General features: G+C 34.4%; 1 protein-coding gene across 2 annotated transcripts; it reads left to right on the top strand.

The window, feature by feature from the left end:
• Positions 1-5278: 5278 nt before the first annotated feature.
• Positions 5279-9433, top strand: LOC147858850 (UDP-glucose 4-epimerase GEPI48-like). 2 transcript variants are annotated; one of them, XR_015530377.1, is made up of 11 exons: positions 5279-5411; positions 5981-6249; positions 6636-6685; positions 6986-7121; positions 7351-7452; positions 7583-7810; positions 8087-8168; positions 8247-8329; positions 8417-8520; positions 8577-8620; positions 8974-9433. XR_015530377.1 is itself a non-coding variant. In XM_087326048.1 (10 exons), the coding sequence occupies exons 2-10, from the start codon at positions 6025-6027 to the stop codon at positions 9062-9064; spliced, it is 1089 nt and encodes a 362-aa protein (XP_087182174.1). In that variant the 5' UTR covers positions 5280-5411; positions 5981-6024; the 3' UTR covers positions 9065-9433. The 2 variants fall into 2 exon arrangements, 1 of the variants encoding a protein (XP_087182174.1); XM_087326048.1 differs by lacking the exon at positions 8577-8620 and having other exon boundaries at positions 5280-5411; positions 8417-8508.
• Positions 9434-10091: the final 658 nt, after the last annotated feature.

Genomic DNA, 10091 nt, shown 5'->3' with positions numbered 1-10091 from the left:
TGTCTATGCCATCACAAAAACTCTTATTTAATATTAACCTTATTATCTTCCAAGAAATGAGAATTGTCTTTCTATATCTCTTCACAAAAGGCAGTTAACATTTTTTATTTTCTTTCATGTCATGCATTGGGAAGGTTCACGTCTAGATGGGAGTGACTCTCTTCACAATAACACTAATGCGCTTTTGTGCCATAGACGAGCAAAATTTGCTATAAAGTTGTCCACAACAAAACATGTGACATCAAGATTTTTGTTGAGATTTAAGCGTAGGGCATACTAGGGGAATGTAGTCTATCAAGGATGTGAGTGGTCAACAATAAAGGTCAGTTTCTCATTGTAAGATGAGAGTGGTGGGTTGCACATATAAAATGACCATGTAAGTATTGGTTACAACACCAAACTAACATGATCATACCACATGCTAACTGAAATTAATACAACCCTTTATCTACAGCAAACTAACGCAATCAAAACATAAGCCATTAAGATGAGAGTGGTTGTTTGCATGTGTACAATAACAATATCATTATTGCTTAACACCAAACTAACCTAATCAAACCTAATCAAACCAAATGTAATCAAACCAAATGTGAATTCTTGATCTACACCAGACCCAATCTTTTGATTATATACCTTGAAATTTCACCCCTTGAGAACGTCCATATGGTTCTTTTTCATGCTAAAATGCCTTCTACCCAATTAAAGTTTTATATAATTATCTAGGACACAATCAATTTGAGAAACTATTCTTCTTCTTAAGATCTTAATTGAACATGGTAACTTTGCGTGCTAGAAAAATATGTTTTATACAAAATAATACCCTTGTAAGAGAGAATAAGTGTTATTAGATAATTAGCATAACATGACACTATATTAGCTAATGCACCAAATTCTTGAACATTGATGTTGTGGAAATTGCCAAAAGTGTTACCAAACTTACATGTCATTGTAGTGTGACTTATATAATGCATCTATTTATTGGTATCACCATTCATGCACCTCTTGTGTTCTTTTCTTTAATTTTGTTGTTGATTGGAGTTGAGAAGCTTTGTATTGTTAAAGTCAATATAATTAGATCTATAAACAATTTCCACCAACCAATTCGTTATAACAAATTATTGGCTTATAGATTTGTGATACTTCTTCTACTTTGCAAACTTAAGGCAATGTCTTTTTTGCATAGATGTATTTATGAAAATATATAAAAAGGTTTGAGATAGGGTTAATTTGTTCTTATGCACATATGCCCATTACTAAATGTGGTATCACCTTCACATCTTCGAATTTTAAGTGTTACAACCTTTATCCTATTTCACATTAACAAGGCTCTTAGAATAATACCTATATGCTCAACATATTATGACTCTCTTGCCATGATTATGTTAATATCCATGTTGGTGAAGTGCATGACATGTACTTCACAATGTATCGTCATGTTAAGGACAAACAACCCAATACGTTAGATTACCCCCTTGACTATCATAAGACTGAACAACCCAATTTATGTGATATAATCATGCATTTTTGTAGGCTATATTCTTAATTTTAAAATTTTCATGAATTCATTATAAACTAAAAATATGTGGGTTTTATAAAAAATTATAATTAATGTGGATTTAAAAAGTAATATTGTGAGGTTTTATATGTATTATAAATATAATGAAATACATTACTAAAAGATGTGCAACAAGAATGTTCTTAAATATAAACTCTTGAAAGTAATGATCCTTTTGTTTGTGCACTTCTAAGATTTATTTTAGGCCATTACTATACATATAGCATAGAACTATAAAATGGAGACTTTTGGATAGTTTAAGGTTTAGACGCTCCTTTTTTTTTAACTTCACATGTTACTTGTTGCGTCTAGGTCTAGTCAAGGTAAATAATTATTCTTGTTACTTCTTATACGCATACACACACACATTACTATGTCAAGAAATGTACATTGCGTGGCAATCAATAGGAGACAGGAGAATCTTTGTGCAAATATTATTTAATAAAGCTAATGGGATGCAATTGAAGAAAACTTATATATCATTTGTATTATTGTATATGCATAAAGCATGATGACAATATGCATAGGATAAGGGTCCACATAAATGTGCTTTTAGTGCAATGTGAATGTTGCAAAGCCATCTTGGTTTACGTATTGATTGTCAAAATAAAACAAAACAATCTCCACACGCTTGGGATGATCCGGGTTGATCGTAGTAGTCATATATGGATATGCCTTTCTAGAAGGATATCTTTATGTTTATAGCATGCCACTATAAAAGCACTATTGCTTAACATGGTTTATCCGAAAACAATAAGTATAAGTGCATACCATTTATTATCTTCGTATGTCTTACGATTGGCAAATGGATCTTTAAAGCTTTTGATTAACAATAAAGCACATATGCCACCATATCTTTAAAGGGATTCATACTCAAATGTTACTTCACCAACACAAACAACAATATTTAAATAAAAGAATGTAATCTGGTTGTTTGTGAAAGTTGCGAGTGCATGATCATGCATGCATGCAAAATAAGTATAGTCTACGAGAAGATTGAATTGAAACGTAGACAAGTGATATGATTTTGGGTAAAGCCATAAACTTGGGCTGAATCTGGATAGTGAAGTGTCTTGAGCCAAACCTTTGTATATAAGGCCACACATTTTCTTTTCCTTGCATCAATGAAGATGCCACCATGGTCCATAACTAACTTTTTAAAGAAAAGAAAATCTTAACCTTATCCAATGTTGTGAAATGTTTTGTTTTCCTAAAAAAGGCATAACATTGAAAGTGATAGATATATTCCAAGGATTCAATACATGGATGGTCATGTGTTGTACATGAAAGGATGGGTAAGGGCTAGGTAGTAAGACAAGTTTTCATTGGCATTCACATGATGTATTTGGGTGTACATATACTCTACAACACACTGCACCTTTTTTCATTTGTAAATCAAGAAGCAATAATAATGTGCTTCAATGTCTCGTTCTTCTCATGCTTTTAATCTTCAGCATTGATGCAATCATTTGCTTTGCAAGCTTGAAAGTTGTCAATCAAAGCGTTGCCATTGCTAATACCATTAGAACAACCTTGTAGGAACTCTCAATATTCTAGAGGTTATGAGTGACCATGGATGTAAAATGGTGAGGCACTTCAAATTCACGAGTGTGACTCTTTCATTAATAATTCTCCATTATAACTTCTTCTCCTAGACATGCATTCTTCAATTACATGAGCCACTTTTCACTTCTATCTTCCTATGCATAGTTTTAAGTTTAAACTTTGAATAGAACACCTTCCCAAGTGAAGTTCTATATTTCATTAGTTTAGTAGAAAACAAAATGTTCAAAAGGTTGTTCTAACTTCTAAGTATTTGTATTAACGAAGAAATGGGAAAAATTGCACAAAAAATATAGACACCATGCTAAAGAGTGAGAAGAAAAAGGGACAAAAAAAAATCAATTGCCTTATAGAAAACAATAGTAGGTAATGACTATATCACTATAACGAATAGTTCGACAAAAAATGGATGTACAACAACAAACATCGAGGAGTAACTAAGTGGATTTTATTCAACTGAAATTAATTCAAGTTCTAAATGAGAACAACAAGATTGAAAACAAACACATTACACAACACTTTCTTTAGTGAAAGCAACAGAAAACAAGAATACATTATGGTCTTGTTCATCCGTTAGGTGCAAATATAATGACACGCGTCTTATTTCTCAAGGGCAGAAAGTCCACGTAATAAAAGGCAAATTTGAAGTCTTCAACACAATTTGAAAAAAATGAGAGACACGAGGGAAAAGAGAACTAGATGTGACGTAGGAAGAAGAGAGCAAAATGAAGGGTTGGACTTGTATATGTTGAATGGTTGAACTTGTGTGTGTAATCAAGGGTCCAAGTCAAAAGAGAGGGCAAAGGAAAAACAAGTAATCTCTTATCTCACGAACGTGCAATTCTATGTCTCCTTCTCTATAATGGTACTAAATTGAATATGTAAGGATGAGACACTTTCTACATATGACCCAAGAAAGACTTATTCTATCCATGTGTTCACATGAATTTGCTCATCAGTTTACATGTCAACGACTCGGATTTTGGGCTGATCGACTCACACAATAACACAGAAACCCAGAATTGTTCGTGTAGACATCGACATAGAAAGAAAGGGTTGAAAGCAGAATTGATTGCTCAGAAATCATTAAGACTTTACTACCAGTTACTCTTGGAAACGGTTTCCTTCCTTTCATCGCATGCTTAATAAGAGATATAAAGCTCACAAGCTCAATTGCATGTTCGGAAAAAGTAGTAGTGGGTAGAAGAATCGAGCATCATAAAAGCGATCGAAGGAGTTCTCGAGAGGCCATTCAATCAAAATACGAGAGGGTTGGTTGGGAGATGGCAAATGCGATTTTCCGGTTCTATGTTTAGTAGAAGGCGAAAAGACAAGAGGGGTGGTAGAGTTCCCAATAGAGAGAGAGAGAGAGAGAGAGAGAGAGAGAGAGAGAGAGAGGACCTTTACCAAAGAAGAAGAAGAAGAAGAGAGACAACCCATTGTAAGTAGTGTTTCTCACATACATTTATTAATATAATTGTGTGTTTCCCAAAAATAAAAAAAACAAAACGAGATACATACATATATATATGTATAGTACAGAATATACTCGAATGCATTGGCAACCATTCTTTTTTACACGAATGAAAAAGAATGCGTATGTTATCAAAAGATTCTTTATGTTTTTATTTTTACACTTTTTACCTTAACTTTCTTACTTTAAAAACAAAATTACCTTATAATAAATAATGAATATAAAAGTATGGTATTTACCATACTTCGAGGGTGTTTACGATACTCGAATGATTGAAACATACGCGAATGCGAATGCAAGTAGGGTTCATACTATGTAATATACACACACATATATATATATATATATATATATAGAGATATATATATGTATAGAGAGAGAGAGAGAGAGAGAGAGAGTCCACGTCAGCATAGGGATTGATTGGTTTTGGGATAGGGGGAGCCACGTAGGACGAGGGGTGATGACGTGGAGTCGTGCCACGTGGCGGGCGGATTTTGGTTTCCCTGCGAACGCAGGAAGGTTCAAAAAGAAGAAGAAGAAGAAGAAGAAGAAGAAACTCACGCAAAATACGTTTTGAAAGCTCTGTTCTGCTCTGCTCTGCTCTGCTCCAGAAATCTTTCCATCGCTGCATACCCATATCTCTACCCCTCCTCTCCTACCCTTTCAGAACATACTGAGAAGCTTTCCATCCATCCATCCATCCATCGACGCAGCAAAACCTACCGTACATACACACAACAATAGAACAAGAAAGGAGAGAAAGCAAGAGCAAACGTGTTAACGTAAATCTTCCTCTTCATCACATCCACTCTCTAACAGGCAAGTGCCCTGTTTTGGGTTCTCTTTTTTCTTTTTCTTTTTCTTTTTTCCTTCTATTTTCTTGGTCATTATTTTGATCAGAATGAATACATACTGTAGGTATATGTGTTTGTATGCGTCTGCATGTGTCTGAATGGTAGATATATGTGTCTGTGTGTATATGTATGCATTTGTGTAGGTTTGCATGCATGCATGCATGCATGTGATGTTCGTATATAATGCCTTATTTTTTTCCGTAGAAAGCTATTTGTCATTTCTGGCTCATAAAAAGCTGCAATCCAATATTGAATTAAAAAGCTTAATCATGGCGGTAATTCTATTCTTCTTGGGCTATACATATGTATGTGTTTATATTATGCACGCATGTAAACTTATGCAAGTGATTATTACATATTAATCTCTGATAAGCGATGATTATGACTTGAAGAACTGATAGAGTCTATGAGTTATCCAAGAAATAATATTTGCTCAAACAAGGCTTTTTTTATTCCATGGTTGGAATTTCTTCAGCACTAGACTTCAAATTGGAAGATACCTTTATCTGAACTCATTTCATCTTGTTAATGCAGGGTGTATTGCTGTTTTATTATTTGGATAACCTGTATCCATCATCATGGGTCATGGGTTTCGAGAGATCAGAAGGGATCCAAATTCTGATGAGAAATTTATCCTTGTGACGGGTGGAGCTGGTTATATTGGTAGTCATACGGCTTTGTTGCTTCTTGAGGCTGGCTATAAAGTTGTGATTATTGATAACCTAGACAATTCTGTGGAGGATGCGGTGAAAAGAGTTGCTGATCTTGCTGGGGAGAATGGAAAAAGCCTCTATTTTTTCAAGGTAAATAATAAACAATAAAGAACTTGTTGTAATTGCATGACATTAAATCTGCGTTATAAAATATAGTTTATGATCTAGGAGTTCTGACATGAAACCTTTGCATTCAGTTATATAGATATGAAAGTATATAGATATGAAAGGATACTGAAGTTTTGTAAATACTCTAAATGGTGTGTACAATTAACATCTTACACAGTTTTTATAACCATGGATTTAAAATTTACACACCAATATGATCGTTTGTTTACTTAAAAGCATTGTTATTCCACAGAATGGTCAATATTAATCTGTCACATAAATGTACTTCCTATCGTGGATCTAGAGTATAAGAACATAATCATTTGTGTACTTAAACATCAAAATCTCTGACCTTCTATTGTTTGCAGGTAGACCTCAGGGATAAGGAGTTGTTAAAGCAGGTCTTTCAAACAGTCAGGTAATTCCTCAATCACACATACACACATAGGGCAATGTTCAGTTTGTGAATGCATAGCACTAATCTCCAAATTAGCAGATAGTACATATCAGTAACACTAGATATTTACTTAACACAAAGAGTTAAGCCTTCAGGCTTGATATGATAACATGTTAAGGTATGTTTTCATTGGCATTCACATTAATGTCATTTTGGGTTTGCATGTACTCTACAAGACCTTGCACCTTTAGTCATTTGATAACCAAGAAGCAATGTGGACATGCTTAAATGTCTAACTCTTCTCGTGTTTTTATTCTTCAGCTTCGATGCAGTCATTCACTTTGCAGGCTTAAAAGCTGTTGGTGAGAGTGTCGCGAAGCCATTGTTATACCATCAGAACAACCTTGTAGGAACTCTCAATCTTCTAGAAGTTATGAGTGACCATGGATGTAAAAAGGTGAGGCACTTCAAATTCAGGAGTGTGATGCTTTCATTAATATTTCTCTTATAAATTGTATCGTTCAATTGCATGTGCCCCTTTTCATTACACTTGGTTAGAGTTACTTTTCATTACACTTGGTTAGAATTACTTTTCATTACACTTGGTTAGAATTACATTTCATTACGCTTAGTTAGAATTATGATAGTCATAAGTATGTGCTCACACACAGCTCTTCAATTTGTAGCTTGTATTTTCATCTTCTGCAACTGTGTATGGTCAACCCAAAACGGTTCCTTGCACTGAGGATTTTCCATTATCTGCAACAAATCCATATGGTCGTACTAAGGTGAGTGTTTCCTATAAACGAAGTTCAGAATTTTATTATGTTTATGTGAATTTCCATCAAATGTATGGATGGATATGGATGCATATTGAAGTTTAGAAAGTTTAAGTGTATCAAAACATTGGATATGTAGTTGTTTATCGAAGAAATAGCTCGTGATGTTCAAAGAGCAGATCCTGATTGGAGAGTTATTCTTCTCCGGTACTTCAATCCAGTGGGAGCGCACCCTAGTGGAATGATTGGAGAGGATCCACAGGGAATTCCTAACAATCTGATGCCATTTATTCAACAAGTAGCTGTTGGAAGGCAAAAAGAATTGACGGTTTTTGGAAAGGACTACCCTACAAAAGATGGCACTGGGGTACGTGTACTCATTTACTTCTGATCTAAAATTATGAAAATATGGGGCGTTATTATTATTATTATTATTATTTTAGAGCTTATATAAGCTTAGTAAAATCTATACATTTCTCTACATAGATACTACAATATTTAGACTAGTAGATGTATTGGCTGATTGGGGAAAACCTTTTGGGATGATCCCTACCCGTTAACTGGCATTAGCCTGGTTATTTCTACAATCGCCAACCCCAAAAGTTTGTGAATATTTTAATGTAGAATTAGTTTGGTTGTGTAGGTTCGTGATTATATTCATGTAATGGATCTGGCGGATGGGCACATTGCAGCCCTTCGTAAACTTTTCAAGTCACCTGACATAGGTAAAAAGATTTACGCAATTGTCTTTAGAAAATGAAAGCACATCACTGTTATTGACGCATCAGTTTTTGCATATTCAGGCTGCACTGTATATAACTTGGGAACTGGGCGTGGGACATCAGTACTGGAAATGGTAACTGGCTTTGAAAAAGCATCTGGAAAGGTTTGTGTAATCAACTTATATGAATATTGTAGAAGGTTTTAAGTTTTCTGAGGAACCCTTTACTCACTATCATTTTTATCTTTGCAGAAGATACCCCTCAAGTTTGCGGATCGTCGGCCTGGTGATGTCAGTGAGGTGTATGCTTCTACAGCGAAAGCTGAAATTGAATTGCAATGGAAGTAAGTTTTGACCTTCATGCTTCTATAGAAAAAGCTGAGATTGAATTGTAATGGAAGTAAGTTTTGACCTTCATGCTTCTATGGAAAAAGCTGAAATTGAATTGCAATGGAAGTTGGTTTTGATTTTCATGATCGATGTCTTACTCCAAATATGTGTACACTTCCATACCATTTGAAGGACTTTTTAGATTAGTATTTTATGAACTGTGCATGTAGCTATATGGGAGTAAGTTTTGCTTTCACGATTGATGTTAGTCAAAATGTGTTTTGGTTTGTTTGGTAATCAGAATGTTTACAATTTCATGTTCTTTGATGTATCTTTTTGAAGTTTGGGTTTGGGGGGCAGCGTGAAAATCTAGTTATATATGATCTGTTGTCGGCCAAATGTGTATCACATTTTCATGCTCTTTTAAGGAGAGAGTGTTTCTGAATTGTAAAACCTAACTGTATATTTTGGCATAACAGGGCTCAATATGGAATTGATGAAATGTGTCGTGACCAGTGGAACTGGGCGAGCAAAAATCCATGGGGATACAGATTGCCTGAAACTGAGTAAAATTCACTTAGGAAATAACTAGAAGAGGAACTATAGGAAATATACTTTAAAAAGAGCAACTATAGGTACTTGTTTATACAGGAGGTCATACACAAAAGGTTATAGAGAACAAAATATATAAATAGGTAAAGAAAAGGCAGACAGTTTTCTTTTTGTATAGGGTAACTATCATTATTTGTCACGGGACATTCAGAGATTAATTAATCTTTAAGGAGACATCAGTTCCATTTGTTCGCTTATATATAATAAATAGACATTGTTAGTCACTAATCCTTGAATAGATCCTTTCTCTGGATCCTACCCCTACTTTACCCGAAATATGTAAAAGCGGAAGTATTATTTCTAATGAAGTGGAAATATATATTTTTTGATTGATTTTGCAAGTTACAGTGTTCCCTTGCATCAAAACTAACTTGGTTGATTTTGCAAGTTACAGTAACTTTCAACTTGCAACTTATTGACAAATGGATGCTAGGGCATTCTCATTGTCATTTCCAAATATACATAAAAAACGGAAGAATTTGTTATAATGAAGTATTTGTTTAAGTGTTCACATCTTTCAAAATTTGTTCTTGAAGTAACTTTTTAATTTGTAGGGGTAAGTCGTTAAATCGAGACACTTAAACAAATAAACCTTAGTTTGAGAACCAAAGCAAAACTTTGGCAAACATTGAGCCAAAGTGAAATCCCACTAAATTCTTGCATATCTAGCAAAACGTTGGCAAACATTGAGCCAAAATCCACAAAATTCTTTGCAAATGCACCTATATATAATGCTCAAGAAAATTGTGATAAACTTGAGCCAAGATTATCTTCAAAAGAAGAGCATTGCATGATGATTTCCTTGATTGCCTTAAGTACTCTTTGCCCAAAAAGTAGAGAGAGACAGAGGTAAGTTTTGTTTGTTTTTGGTGACTACTGTCAAGCCTCATCTTGCACAATCAAGAAGCAAAAATAGGAGAGAACAGAATAGAGAGAAGATTTCTGAATGTGGAAATCACACGATTCCTCAAATCAATCCATGGTC

Source organism: Azolla caroliniana, unplaced genomic scaffold (genome assembly GCF_043228905.1).
Source record: "Azolla caroliniana isolate FFs.n. ecotype wild unplaced genomic scaffold, voAzoCaro1.0.p SCAF_10, whole genome shotgun sequence".
Taxonomy (NCBI): Eukaryota; Viridiplantae; Streptophyta; class Polypodiopsida; order Salviniales; family Salviniaceae; genus Azolla; species Azolla caroliniana.
Note: the sequence above shows the minus strand (reverse complement) of the source record. Positions and strands in the feature narration are given on the sequence as shown.